The sequence below is a fragment of the Thermobia domestica genome, chromosome 4 (assembly GCF_964235325.1).
Source record: "Thermobia domestica chromosome 4, izTheDome1.hap1.1, whole genome shotgun sequence".
NCBI lineage: Eukaryota > Metazoa > Arthropoda > Insecta > Zygentoma > Lepismatidae > Thermobia > Thermobia domestica.
Window position 1 is genome coordinate 258,993,218 of NC_137457.1, and position 15,559 is coordinate 259,008,776.

At 35.6% G+C, this 15,559-nt stretch overlaps 1 protein-coding gene across 3 annotated transcripts in view; it reads right to left on the reverse strand.

Moving 5' to 3' along the window:
- The window catches only part of LOC145684020 (sialate O-acetylesterase-like), a 102,870-nt gene that overhangs the window by 31,211 nt on the left and 56,100 nt on the right, over positions 1-15,559 (reverse strand). For all 3 annotated transcript variants that reach the window (XM_081755833.1, XM_081755835.1, XM_081755834.1), the window contains exons 5-6: positions 10,725-10,817; positions 1,486-1,624 (exon numbers count right to left, since the gene is read on the reverse strand). In XM_081755833.1, coding sequence (XP_081611959.1) covers positions 1,486-1,624; positions 10,725-10,817 — 232 coding nt within the window. The remainder of the gene's footprint in view (positions 1-1,485; positions 1,625-10,724; positions 10,818-15,559) is intronic.

Here is a 15,559-nt window from a genome sequence, read left to right on the forward strand (position 1 = left end):
CAAGTTAGATGATTTAACTATCCGCAATAAAGAACATTCTATTATCTAATCGACCTTACCTCTAAACCATGATAAACAATGCCACATGATTCTAAAGTAAATTCATTTACTGTTGGCCTACCAACACTTGTATTCGTCCGCAGCACTTTTAATTATTACTTTGACTAAGCACATAGAAGTAGGACATTATGGTAAGTGATAAAAATATAATATAGATTATCCAACAATACTGCAAATGAGCATGTTTAAGGAAATAATATACTGTAAGTATCACATTTAAGCATGCGTGGTGGTTATGGTTCCAATTAAGTACGTATATGAGTTGTGCTTTTAAGTCGAAAGGATAGTTGACATGAATCCTGGTTCCACTAGTGCTGTGGCTGACACATAAGCGAAATCTTTAGGTAGTGGTGAAAAGCAGTTGGTGTTAATAAATTCCGATTACTTACTTAATTCAAATAATATTTTTTAGCCTTCGAATTGTAAGTACCTCACAGAACGCAGGATGGTCGAAACACATGTATAACTTGCTTCTCCCTGTACGAGAGTGTATTAGTTATACATGATTAGTCAAACATACGAGTAGTTTTGAACAGCAGAAGGATACGAATAATTTTGTTTATCTCTGTTTAGAGACAAGCCAGAACAGATAATAGAAAAGTATAATTTTTTTTTTTAACTTGATAGTGACCATACCATTATTTGGTGTCGTTTAGAGCTAAACCAGAACAGACAATAAAACTAGGATTGCCAATCGTCTGGTATTTTACCGGACAGTTCGGGTTTTGACCTCCTTGTCCGGTTTTCGGTAAGATCTCAAAACCGGATTTACATGTCCGGTAATTTTTCTTCTTACTAGTCCTATTCTCTGTTCATCAGATTATTTTGAAGTGACGACAGGAATTCATGTCCAGGAACATGGTTAAAGCAGAGTTTATAATTCAGTTTGATATCAACTTGTCGTGCGCTGAACTTATCAAAACTGCTAAAGGTCAACAGAAGTACATCTTCAAGAGTGCAGCTAGCTTCATTCTTAGTTACATCTTTCAATTAAATAGTGCATCCAGATACAGTAAAAGCGTGAGGCATTATGAGACATTACCAGCCCGAGCAAAGCTGGTAAGATTTATTTTTCAAGCATAGTTTGTGCACGACATAATTGCCAATTATATTTGCTTTTCTGTTTTAAGTTATTATTGGTGGTAAACTACAAATTTATATATGCAGACTCAACCAAACCTGGAATAAGTAACTTTAATAAATGCTTCAAAAATAACTAAAGTTATTAAATTCGAATTCCAAATTGCTTAATTTTATGTGAAGTAACCACTTTCAGGTTGCTCACATTTTTGACAAGCGATGATGTCACAATCTTAAAAGTATATACATACTCCAGGAGGGTGTTCGGTATTTCATTTTCAAAAGTTGGGAACCCTAAATAAAACTAATAAAAAATAAATTATTTTAATTTGATACTGACCATACCATTATTTGGTGGAGACCATGTTTGATTGACAAGAGCTAGATCCAATTCTTCTCTGTCAGAGTATGATTCACCTACTTGAAATACACGTACCATTGTGTAATTATATGCTTCTCTAAGTTCGTGAGTCCCATTATAAATCTGAAAATTAAATAAGAAATATTGACAATCTACGTATTAATTGAGACAGGTGCAATACAACTTACATACTATTAATAATTACCAGTAAGTTAAATGAAAAATCTCAACATTCTTTTTAAGATTGTTTAAACATAGATGAAGCTAAGAATAGCGTCAACATTTTAACATTTACGTATGTCTGTAGCTGTCTAGTAATTATACTTTCACTCACAGTAAAACAAAATGGAAAATTATTACTCAATACAAGTGTTATATATAGGGCTACAATATATCGCATTTATGCGGACAATGTCTGAATTTTGACACAATATATTTCTGTCCACATACATTTTCCGATTGTTCGCATTTTCTAAGTTCAAGGAATTGTGAAAAAAAAACATCAGATTTACTGAGAAATATGGAATAGGTAAAGTCGGTAACTCAATATAACACTGGGACCGCGGTGGCTCAGTGGTAGAGCGTTCACTTTTGGTGCTAGGGGTCCCGGGTTTGATCCCAGCCCCCGCCAAGTGAACTTTATGGTGGACAAACACCGTGTGCGTGGGTTTCCTTGGGGTTTCCCCATTTCGTCCCACTTCCTTCATTCCACATTTCATTCATTTCTCATCATCGTCTCCTTTAACCTAGTCGTAATAACCGTGGGACGTAAAACTAAAAAAAAATAATTTCGTTTCCTATAAGACACTGGCCCCCTCAGCTGATTTACTGGCTAGCACGTGTGTCTTTGTTGCACGTAGTCCCAGGTTCAATTCCTGATGAGAGAGAGAACCAAAAATTAAATTTCACAATCGTTCACTTTCATCTTTTTTTTTTTTTTTTTTTTTTTTTTAGCCTATAAAGGGCATAGCCATGGGATATTAAAACTAAACATTTCATTTTATAACTTTTCAATATGATGCTACTGTGTAAGTAGGCTACTCTTGTTAATTATTTTTCATACATATTAATATGTTTCCCATAATGTTTTAAATGCAAACTTGGAAGTAAACGATAAAATTTATCAATTTGTAACAAAATTTAAAGTTTATATAAGTGTTAGCCAAATGGAGGTATGTTTGCCTTTTGGCATTTCAAATTATGATAACTCTAGTTATATTTCAAACGCTTCTGATGTTTATTTACTTATACAGGGTGCGTCAAAAATGTATACATACTTTGAACTAGCATAGAAAATTTATTTTCCAACCTAGAAGGTTAAATTTCTGACAAGAAAAGTAATGTTATGTTCCCTAAACAGGTGCCAGCAGAATCGTTGGTCTAGCTGCACAACCCAATTAGTGACAAGAGAGTAACATCAACATGGCGGACGAACGTTTTAACTTTGAAGAGCAGACACTCGTCTTTAAGGGGTACTGGAAGTTTAAGAATGTTACTGTGGTTCGGAAAGAATGTTACTATGGATCGGAAACAGTGGAGACATGAGTATGGGACTGATTCTCCTTCAAGGATAACAATTACACATCTACGAGACAAACTCGAGGTTCATGGAACAATGTGTGATGTGCATAAAGGTCGATCAGGGTGACTTCGCACGGTTGCTGAATCCTTAGTCGCGTGCTGCAACTGTATCAGCGTTTACCATAAAAAAATCTTCAAACTAAGGGTCACGTGAGAGCGATGTAAGTGCTACTAGTGTGTTACGTATACTGGAAAAAAGTAAGTTGTGTGTGTACATTCGAAGGTTGTTGTAACATCTGAGTAACGACGACTCAGATCGCAGGATACAATTTTGTTAATGTGTACGAATATTGTTACACGTGAATCGGGATTTATGAGTAGCATTGTTTGGTTAGATGTAACACAATTCAAACTTGATGAAACTGACAATAGGTATTATTGTATGTGCTGGACTGAAGATAATCCCTGCATTACTGTTGAAAAGACTGAGTTTGCCTGATGTAAATGTATGATGCCGTTTGCTTCCTAAGAGACTTATTAGGCTTTTTGTTTCGACAGTATTGTAACTGCAGTAAAGTACGTAACAGTGCTTGTTGATTCCATTTTCCCTTCTGTTTTTGCAATGCACAGTATTGAGAGATTTTATTATTATCAAGATGGCGCCCTGTGTCACTATCATAGGGAGATGTGAGAGCATACTTGGATGAAAATATACCTGTCAGTGGGTAGGACGAACTGTACCCTCTTTAGACATTACGCCAATCGATTTTTTAATTATGGATCACAGTAATATTATGTGTCATTGTAAACCATAGAACCTAAACACAGTTTGAGATGAGATTCAAAAAATCCAATTGAACACTGCTGCTATGTATGGAAGTAGTCCTGAATCGTACTCAGAAAAGTATCAATGCTTAATGCCACTATTTCGAACGCTTACTTTAACCACAATTTCTAACATTCAGTTTGATCAGAAAGTATACTAGTGTTTAAAAGTAAACTATAATCTTACTTTTCCCAGAAATTAAATCTTGTAGGTTGAAAAATAAGTTTTCTACGACAGTTCACAGTGTGAATATATTTTTTGATGCACTTGGTATTTTCTTCTGCATCAAAACGAGCTTTTTTTCAGCCCGTGATTTCCTGGAAATAATAATTCATTTCCAGGAATATTGTCTGAAAAGGTAAGAAAACAGGAAATGACCAAAGTGAACCTGCAAAATGTAAATGCGTATAGCAAGGACCTCATATTTCAAAAATACATGTACTAGTTACTGTACCAGTGAATTGAGACGTGGATGATCAGAATTTCTCCCAGCTTTCGCTACAAGCCTCTTGTAGTCCAAAATTTGACACTGGAAACAAAAACTGCCCATACCTCGCAAATGGTACGAGATACATAAAAGATAACCTTAAATGGCCCTTTAGGTCAAAGTTCATCAGGATCCATATAAAGTAACGCGGTTTTATATTGCACGTATTTTTTTCTTTGAGATGGTAACGCTCTCTGAATCACACATTAATTCACATTCCAATTAGCAAAGAGTTGTCCTGATGAAGAAATATGCGGTGCAGGAGAGGATAATTATCGTAATGCAAAATTACAAACTTGGAAAGTGTTGTGCTGAAACTGTGCACAAATTACATAATATGTCAATGGTGTACATTATTGCGAGATAACAGCATCTGTGGACTCACTTGGAAGCCATGGAGTTTTTCTTTGATGTTGATGAAGTGTTCTTCCAGCTGAAAGGCACCACATATCATGCGGCGCGCCTAACCATTGAGTTGTTACGAAAGAAATTGCATGGGAGACTGATTTCGCCACCAAGGTCATGTATAGGCCAAAGTTTACAGCAAATGCAAACAAACCATTCCTAAACTTAAAAAAGAAATTCGACGTGTTACCGCAATAATTGAGACACAAGTCTGCAAAATATGTGATTGCAAATATTGTCATAAGGTTGCGCGAGGGTCATATGAGACATGGAAGATATTTGCCGAAAATTATTTTCTATATTTAATCAGAGTATGAATAAATAAAAGTTTATTTTATAAATTTAAATCCAGATTACTTTTGAGATACATGTATATACACAGCAAATTTCAATCCCCTATTACAACTTTGACTCCCAAATTTGATAAAGGAATAAGAAAAACGGCATGTTTCTCGAAAACGGTGTGAGGTAATCGCAAAAATAACCGAAAATTGCCCGTTCTCATTGTCATTGTCTTTTCAATCATATCTTAACAGCATACATACATATGTTTAGTTTGACGATTTGAGATATTGGAAAAAATAACTTAAAAAAGAACTCTGAAAGACCAAACCCCCAACAAGATACAGAATGTACCAAGTTTCAATCCCTACAATAACTTAACTCCGTACCCCCTAAAGTTTCCAGCTATGTACACAGATACATTAGGGGAATCACTGAATCCTCTCACTGTATCTATTATGCCGTGACACTCATAAAGGACAACAACCGAATGCACGACATTGCGCTATATATTGTGATAGTATTAAATTTCTATAAATTTGTAATATTTGTAGTACACGAAATTAGTTGGTTTCCAGAAATGAAAAATAACCAGTCTCACTTCCTAGAAAACGAAGATCAACAAGGGAGAGTGAAAGTGATGAAAATAGGAATTGAAACAGGATGAGAAACAGCTGAAAACATGAATTGACAACTATATAAACCGCCTGTAAAATAAACAAGGGGAAGCTAGAAGCTAGTGACTGCACTGTTTTGAACTGGTTACTTGAGTCTCAGCAAGTAATTGGTGTCGTCAACACGTCGATAGAACTTATAGTTTGGAAGTGAGAAAATGGTCTTCAGACATCAAGGTTTTGTAACCCATATCCTGTAAGTGTGTACCTTTAATTAGTTATGTAGAATCATGAAACGAGAAGTTCACAAAAATGTAGAGGTCTTTAGTAGATAGGCTCCTGTTCATAAATTGATTTCATTTTGTTCAAACTTCATGCGGAAACTTTGTGTTACTTATGTAATTATTAATGTCTACTTAAAATATGTAACAATTGGTCATTATCTTGTACTAGCTAGAACAAATTTGCCTCAAATCTAAGCATTCTCTATACTATCGAGAAAATGATTTGTAGATCATTTAACCGTAATCCTACTCTTCTTTATTTATTAATTTACAGCTTCAACATCAGTTAAGATTTTACTTTTAGAGAAACAAAACAATGTATTGAAAATATCACCTGCTTATTAAATCTTCTTAGGCTAATACGGCTTTCAAGTTGTTGCTGGTAGTAGGCCACAACATATGATGAAACGCAATTCACATTTGGCGGGATTCTGAATCTGAGCAGCCATTTAAAACACGTGTTAACTTATACCAGGCTCCATGTATCAATGAAGAACAGCCGCAGATTGGCAGTGAAAGCCAAGCCAGTTTACTTGTCCGCTTACAAGGATTATAACTTGATGGAAACGCCTCATATTTTAACTTATACTGACTTAGAGAATATTTACTGACAACGCATTTCGGGACGCACTTTTGTCCGGAAAGAAGTCATGGTAATGATTGACCGATGCTTAGCAAAGTAATATTTATCTCTTATAATTAAGGAAAACTGAAAATCCAGTCAAGAAAACAGATATTAACACTCTTAAAATCTTTCCATTTGAACTCTTGTAAATGGTAGCAATTACCAATAAAAACTTAAAAAAAAAAACTTGATTGAGACTATAAACTTAGTTCAAATATGAATAAATTCAGGAATTTAAATTGCGCTGTACATTTTTGAGTACTGCTTGAAATTTTAAATACTTAGTTCATCCCAGGAGTGTTTATATGTGCTAATTCGATTGAGACTCAAGGAATATATGAAAATTTCAAGAATTGTTCAATATTAAACTAACAATCTTAAGTCTTATTTAATCGGAGTGAGAATGAGGAAATTTTCCTTAATTTTAAATAAGCTTTATTTAACAGCATTTCTTTCTAGTACTGAGCAGTGAATATAGGCTCTGAAAAGCTACGATCGACTCAATTCACATAGAGAGGAGTATTATGTGTACAATTACTCTTATGATTAGACTTCCAAACTATAAGTATCGGAATACTTATAGAACGTCTATGTCCGTCCGTTCATCCAACCGACCGTCTTCTTTCTGTCGATGGTATTAGAACTAGAATGGTAAGTGATGTTGGGAAGTGGCTTTTTGGAATTGATTCAGCATCTTAATAATAGATTCCACATCACACGTTAACCCTCTATTCAAGCTAGGAGAGAGCTCCTTGGTGGCTAAGCGGTTAGCATACGCGCCTTTGGCGTGGGAGATCCGGGTTCGATTCTCGTCGGGGTTCATGTGGTTTGTATTCCATGTTAATCAGTAGGTCCCGTCTCATATAGCCTCGCTACTGAAAGGGACGTTAAACTCAAAATCAACTCAACTCAAGCTAGGAGAGGAAAAAATGAATAATTTCTAGTTTTAACATTGATCACCATAGAACAGAAACGGCAATAGACACGCGGGTTTTTCTTTTGGAATCGATTTAGCGACTCCGGAAAAGATGCCATTTCCACTCGTATCATTCTACTGGACATTTAGTACTAGACGTTTAGTAATACTACTGGTTTCAACATTGATCTTCATAGAGAAAAAGCGGTAGTAGATATCGAGAAGTGGTTTCTTCAAATAATTTCAAAAGTCAAAAGTAGGTTCCATTCTAATTCCATTCCTTAATTCTATATTTGATCGAAAAGTGGTAGAAGTGTTCCTGTTCTATGACGATGTTAATTGTCATAGAACAAAAACGATAATTGATAACGAAAAACGTTTTTTTTTTTTTTTTAATTGATTCAATATCTTAAGAAAATATCTGATCTTCTCTTTTATCTTACTACTAAAATCGAAGGTTGCAGAAATTTACTATACTTTAGGTTTTAATAATGATATTCACAGAGGAAAACGATAAAAGATGTGAAGTAGCGGGTTTTAGGATTCAAATGCGCGTCCCAAGAAACTTTATTCCTATATGTCAAGAGGAAGAGTTGAAAATCTACTATTTCTGGTATCAAACTAATTAAGAATAGTGCAATATGGTAGCAGATAGAACAGTGGATTTATTTAAAAATAGAGTCAGTACCGTAAGAATAGGTTACATCTGCGACTTTAGTCCTTTATTACAATTGTAAATGGGATAAATACGATCGATTTTGGGTGCGATAATCAACTCCTTAAGCCTGTCTGTTCTAACTGTGTATATAGAAAGGCACGAGAATACCTATACAATGATAGTTTCTACATCACAGCTCCAATTATCAGCAGATGTCTGCACGACAATATATGCAGGGCAGCCTATCCCTTCAACGTTTTAATGCAATGCTGTCTTTAATTTGGTAAATACGCTGCATTTGTTTTGTATTTTTAAAGCGCCAGGGTTGGTGTTCGTGTAGTCTCCACAAAATGCCACACATTTCTTATTTCCCCCCCCCCCCGAGATCACACATTTCAATAGTATTCAAACAAAATGTTGACATTTTGTTAAATGTTTCATTAGGTAGGGAACTCACTATCAAAAGTTTGGACTGAATTCTTTCATTAGTATCGAAAAACTGAACAACAACAAACGGAGTTATTTTATCAGCTTGATCATTGCTGGCATCAGTGTATATCTCGTAAAGAGAAAATTTCTTGAAATTATCAAGGCTTTCCTTTAAACCCTAACTCCTTTTACTAAGTCTGATACTTTACTAAGTCCTAATACTGTCTGATACTTTAGTTCTTGCCGATTTTTTTTCCAATGGATGAGTCATCAATCGCTATTAAGGTTATTAGTACAATCAGTAGATCTCACATTTTGATGGGGCTTTATGCAGAATCGTTTTGACGTATGATTAACGTCATACTAAAGGGCTAACTACTGCAGGAAACATATGTTAGTCGAACTCTTTAGTATGGCACTAATCACGCGTTGGAACGACTCTGCATAAGGCCCATGATGTTTTACCGTGTGATAGGCTAGTGTAAGCTCGAATACTCGAAATTTTATGTCTTCTTTTGATTGAGGTTTTACAAAATAATGTGGAGTTTTACTACAGCCCAGTGTACTAAATATGTTGATGTATTTTTTTGACTTAATGTGATCAACAATGTCAGAGCGCCCACCATGATTCATATTAATACTCTGTTGATATAAAGTTCCGCTCCTTACAATAACTGACACTGAATTTGCACGCAGTTTCGGCATTGCGTTTTGCAACTCATTAACACAATACGACTAATACAAGAAGCCACCGGTAGAACTTCACTGATATTAACATCAACAACTACAATATTCTTACAGTGATAGTGGTAAGTAGTGCGACAAGCGAACAATTTTCATAACTCTTAAGCTAGTTATATAGTTGCTAGTTCACATAATTATGGCGACAGATACAGCGAAACTCAACTCCAAATGAATCAAACTAATCAAACTGCATAGCATCATAGCCTTCTGAGACCCAAGCCTAAACTAGTTGTTTAAAACGCTTTCGTGGGCCAATTTTTTCTACAACTGATGGGACGATACCTCCTCCATGTTACCCAACACACACTAAAAACAACCAAACAAACAAAATAAATGATTTCTCTAGCGCCATTCCCATTTCCATAGTGAATAAAGACTCATAACTAATGGGAATATTGCTTCCCAGTGGAGCAAATACGAGCATACTTAATTCCTTTAGTGGGAACTCTTCTTCCCATTGCCCACGAAAGGGTTAAATGTAAAAATATTAATACGATTTCCACCAAATCTGATTACTGTGGGACTACGGAGGTTAGAGAAATAAGCTAAAATGTATTAATGTATGTCGCATTCTGTTTAATAGAGCGAAATCTTTTTTTTTTTAATTATAAAACTTCATAAAATTTATTTGAAAAATGAGTTCCGGGACTTTTGAGCGGCCTGAACACTGTATGTTATGATGAAAAACCGCGATAATTCCGGTTTTCTGGGACGTTAGGTCACCTTATACTAGAGAGAGTAATGAAGAAAATGGAGTAACCACAGATTTTTCTTAACTACATGAGACTGTAGCTAAGGGGTGGTCAGGATAACTCAACATCCTGTGATTACTTTCATCCCCGCGAAACTTCCAGTTCCTTGTTGAAATGTAGCTTCTATTCATGAGAGGTAACCTCTAGTCAGCCCTTTCCCCAAGAATGAACCCGGCTCCTTCTGTCTTAACGCTCTGCCTCGTTTATTTCAATGTGATTTTATAAGTTAAGTAAATGTCTATTTCAAGACTACTGTATTTTAAGGTTGTTTTTTGCTAACGCAGTTTATAATTGTTTTCCTAGTATCTCTGTTAAGTAAAGTATCACACAGTAGCATACATATGTTAGCTTTCGTTTTGTCATAGTTTTAAAACATATGTTTTCTTCATAATACCAGGTTCTTTCTGTAGTATCACCGTCGTGCGCGAACTTCTCTACTCCTGTGGGAGAGCTCGCAAAAAATAGGTCTTGATAATCGGTTCCTCTCCTCAATAATTGCGGGTTTGGTATTCTACACAAGGTACCTAACTACATATTGCATCATTCTTAACAATATTACTTCAATATTGGCTATTTTATGCAAGATTTTAAATTCTGTGTGAATCATCTCTACATGAAAATTGTTCGTGCAGCATCTACGTCACATAATAACCAATAAATAAATTATTAAAATAACGTACCATGCTTAAACTCATCACCATATTGCTTTGTCCACTACATAACCAGACGTCACCAAAGTAGACATCTTCCAATTCAATAAAAGTGTCATTGTGCTAGAAAAAAAGAAATATATAGTTTAATTTCAGATTACGTTTCCTGGCAAAACTTAAACAATGAATATTGTAATCGGTTTATTAACAACTTACATCAATATATATAAACATAAGTACATTCATGTCCAAAATTATTGTCGCATATCTATAAATGTCTTCTCGTAAGAATATATTTTGATAATGATTTTGCAGGATACTTTTAATACTGATACTATGTGTACAATCGGGAAATGTATATTTGTAGTAAATTGCATAGGAAAAGAATTATAAATGCGAAAATTAGAGTGATTAAAACAAAATGTTCCTAAATGGACAAGAAAGTTTTATTTTCGTTTTATTGTTCTTATTTACTGCTCTATTGACATAAAATTTGTCACATATGTCTTTGCCGATTATACACGTACTAACATTACAAGAAATACCGGGCGAATTCGTTATCAAATTATATTCCTACAACAACATATTTATAGACATGTGACAATAATTTTGGACATGAGTGCACATTCATGAGATTATACATGTAAAATCAATCTAATATTTGCTAGAAATAAATGACTGAAACAAGTGTGAGTTACACCACTCAACTCAACCATTATTTGTTTATTATATATATACCTGTCCTCTTACCCCATTGATAAATGCTAATGTAAGGTTTTCCATTCTTTCAGATTGTGTAAAAGATGGCTAATACTTCCATTGAAGAATGTGTTACTGCAAGTTGTTAGGTGCATGAGAGAAACCACACAGGTCCAGACACTGGCAGAAGTGGGGTGCGTGAAGTTGGTCCCCCCACCTCTCAATAAAAGACTGCGAATACTATCAAAAATTAGTACTTAATTTGTGCTAATTTGTGCCGTGAAATTTAGAATTTGTGCTCCATTACCAACAACGGAATTTGACGACAATGGTGGGGGGCTAACTTCACACTGCCCCCCCCACTAACTCAAACTGGATTCAAACCAATACCAATATTTAGTGCTCCATTTGTGCTGATTTGTGCCGCAAGTTTTAGAATTTGTGCTATACCCAGAACGGGGGAAATGAGAAACGATGATTTGGGGGAAGTGTGAAGTTGGCCCCCCTACCAAGTCGGATTCGATTTAAACCTATGCCAATATTTAGTGCTCAATTTGTGCTGATTTATGCCGCAAGTTTTAGAATTTGTGCTCTACCCAGAACAGGGGAAATGAGAAACGATGATTTGGGGGAAATGTGAAGTTGGCCCCCCCCACCAAGTCGGATTCGATTCAAACCTATGCCAATATTTAGTGCTCAATTTGTGCTGATTTGTGCCGCAAGTTTTAGAATTTGTGCTCTACCCAGAACGGGGGAAATAAGAAACGATGATTTGGGGGAAGTGTGAAGTTGGCCCCCCCACCACCAAGTCGGATTCGGTTCAAACCTATGCCAATATTTATTGCTCAATTTGTGCTGATTTATGCCGCAAGTTTTAGAATTTGTGCTCTAACCAGAACGGGGGAAATTAGAAATTATGATATGGGGGAAGTGTGAAGTTGGCCCCCCACCAAGTAGGATTTGATTCAAACCTATGCCGATATTTAGTGCTCAATTTGTGCTGAAATTGGGTGCAGTCTTGCAATCAATACTGAAATGAAGTAGCGAACGAACGCTGTGTTGTTTTATAAGATATTTTATCAAGGATAGTTTGATTGAACTTGTGTGTGAGCGTTGGATTTTTGCTGATTATTTTCTTACGATTCTGCTGAAGATAAATGAAACTTATTTTTCTTTTCGAAAAATGTAGTCGAAACTATCGTTCGACTGCTAGAAGATTTAATGAATTTTATCCCGAACGTACTAGTGTAAATCATCAGTATGTGCATCAACTTGTGAATAAGTTTCGTGAAACACAAAGCGCTAAGGACCGACCTCGTCAGGAAGGCCTTCAATCCAAAATTTGATTTCACCGCCATTTTAGGTTTCGGCAATGTGAACGTCACATGAACTGTGTTGTAAGATGATTTACATATTTAATTTTTGCGTGAAATTATGAATATTATTTCAAGTTAATTAGGGATTTGCATATAAAGTTTATTGATATTTACATACTTATCAGCGGTAGCATATAACTTTTATTAGTATTTTTATGTATATATATGGTTTATTTTGTTATGTAACTGAATATTAATGAACAGGACAGGACTTCAGAGTGAAGAAATGAGAATTTGATATTAATAAATATTAACTTCGAAGAAGATAGCAAAATTTATATTTTAGATGCTAGTTTGCTTGCATAGAGGCAGAGATAGCTTCACAGAGAAAAAAAAAACTTAAAGAAAGCATGCGTGCTTAACGGAGCGTTGGCCTCCCACGTTGTAGAAGATTTTTGAAATCAATATAACCATCTGCATAAGGATAGAAAACCTATGAGATTCAGATTTTGCTTAGATGTATAGCAAGGTTCATTCCTAGTGGTGTTATAGGTAGTAGCATACACTATCACTACCGAGACACAGTTCCTACGAAGACAATGCCTTAAAAATCATAAAATTTTTAGCATGTCTATGAGAGAAATCCGAATACAAAGAGGTGTTATTTTTTTTAAACACGCCCATTTTTAGCGTGTTCGACTCTTGAAGCGTCGTTTTGCCAACGGATCACTCTCAGAGAAAGAGAAGTTGACAATTTCAAAATTATTGACGAGTCCACTTGAACTAGAGGGGAAGCTGTCTAGAACGTTGTTTGTAATGGTTCCATGACATCCGCTAGATGTCTCTGTCAAAATATAGTTATCGTCTGCTCCGCCGATATGATTTGAGTAGTAATATGTGTTATGTTATGTAAATAAACTTTCTGGGTGTTCCCGTAGTATTAGACTTATGTAGCTCGATATATATATTTTGTTTTGTAAAATTGGCTTGTACTAATACCAGTTTTAGGCCTAGTTAATGGTTATGGAAGGTATTCGGAGAGACTAACACATACCTTAGTTTTTTTTTTAAATCTAGCCGAGAATGCAATACTGTTGCAAAAGAGAAGCGAACTTCCAATCAGTTATATTATGTTTATTATCATGTGTCAGGCTACTTTAGCCTTGTTTAGGGTCATTTTAATTTGTTTATATTTTGGATAGCTTATTTAATTTGTTTAATTAACTTCATTAATCAACTCAGAAAACACAATCCTTCAATGCATCCGTTTCTGTAATTTACCATATTCAATGTCACGTGTTCAAACAGTTCCTGGTGTCGCCGATAGGTGGCTTCACCTGTCAAGGTGTCTAAGTAAACATGTCAAGTGACGAAGTTTGAATAAGTTTGGTGTTTATTTTAATATTTCATTATAAATACAGCACAGTGTGTGTGAGTGAAAGATACTAAACGGAAGCTTGATTATTAAGCTATATAACACACATAGTGACATTCAACGATGCAATTGAAGTGAACTACAAAGTGGAAAAGAACATGAAAAAGTGTAGTATTTTGAGTTTTCTAGGTCACTGGAAGCTCACAGGTGAGGGATGCACCTTCACCCCTATTCGAGTGGAACGGGCTATAGTGGATTGGCCCGACCCAAAAGTTGAAAGAAACAATGAACCGCAAAAGTATATAACATTACTCGGAACAACGAGAGTGGCAGTTCTTCCTACATTTAGCTAGGTGTTAGCAATAATAGTTCGTTAAGTATAAAGATATACTTAGTGCGTGTGTGCTTTGAAATGGGCAGCAATAGTGAATTTACCTACGGTATTTCCTCGTTTACTCTGAACTAACATTCTCGTGGTGGAATGGGAGAGTAGGAGATACCACTAATATTTACAGAAGTGTGTTCTTACAAAAAGTCTATAAAAGTGATATAAGACAAAGTGCTACATGTATCACAACTTACTAGTGGGAAGAGACAATGCTTTACCCTATATTTCGTAAAGTGCTTCGCACCAGTAGTAAATTTTGCCATTTTTACGTCACACGCCGGATCACTTGTTTACGCTACTTATAGTACAAACTAAAGCTAGTAGTAGCAATAGTGAAGAAAAACTCAATGCCCGATTCTATGGGCAATCTTCAATGCTATCTTATAGCATAGTTTATTTAATCATCATTGAATACAAGAACTGAGCCATTTGCTTGTACTAAGTAGGCGGGTTTTTGTGCAAGAGAACGTCAGTGCGTCCGATGATAAGAGTCTAGTGAGAACTCTCGTCAAATAACAAATATATTCTCTAGTTTTATCGCACCAAGGGCTACGCTTTTGAACCGCCACTGATGTTACTGAAATCCAATGGCAGAAGAAGGATGACGGTTGACCGAGCCTAGCAGCACCATCGGAGGGAAAAGAGCATGGTACACAACATTGGAAGAAACTCGACCCGGAAGTGCATTCAATAGTGAAAGCAGAGACACTTCAAGCAAGAAGAGCGCGGCGCCTTAACTTCAAAAGTGCACGAACGATAACAAATCAAAGTGTGATAAAGAAATATTAAAAAGAAATATTTTTTTTAGGTCTCATAGCGAGACCGCGCGCGCGAGTGCTCTTGTAATAATATTTTTGTGCATCTGGAATTACGGAAGTGGTGCATTAAAACAGGATTTCCACTGGAATGTTGACTTCTTTATTGTTTGCAGTTTGGCCGCAAGGTAATGTGTTACCCTTTTGTCTATCTTGTTTGCTTTTCAGGCCAGAAGCTGGGTCTATCCATGGATCGTAATTACGATGAGCGTATTTTGGGCGTCTTTCACATACAGGATGGGTGTTAAAACCATAGTAACCTGTAAATCAGA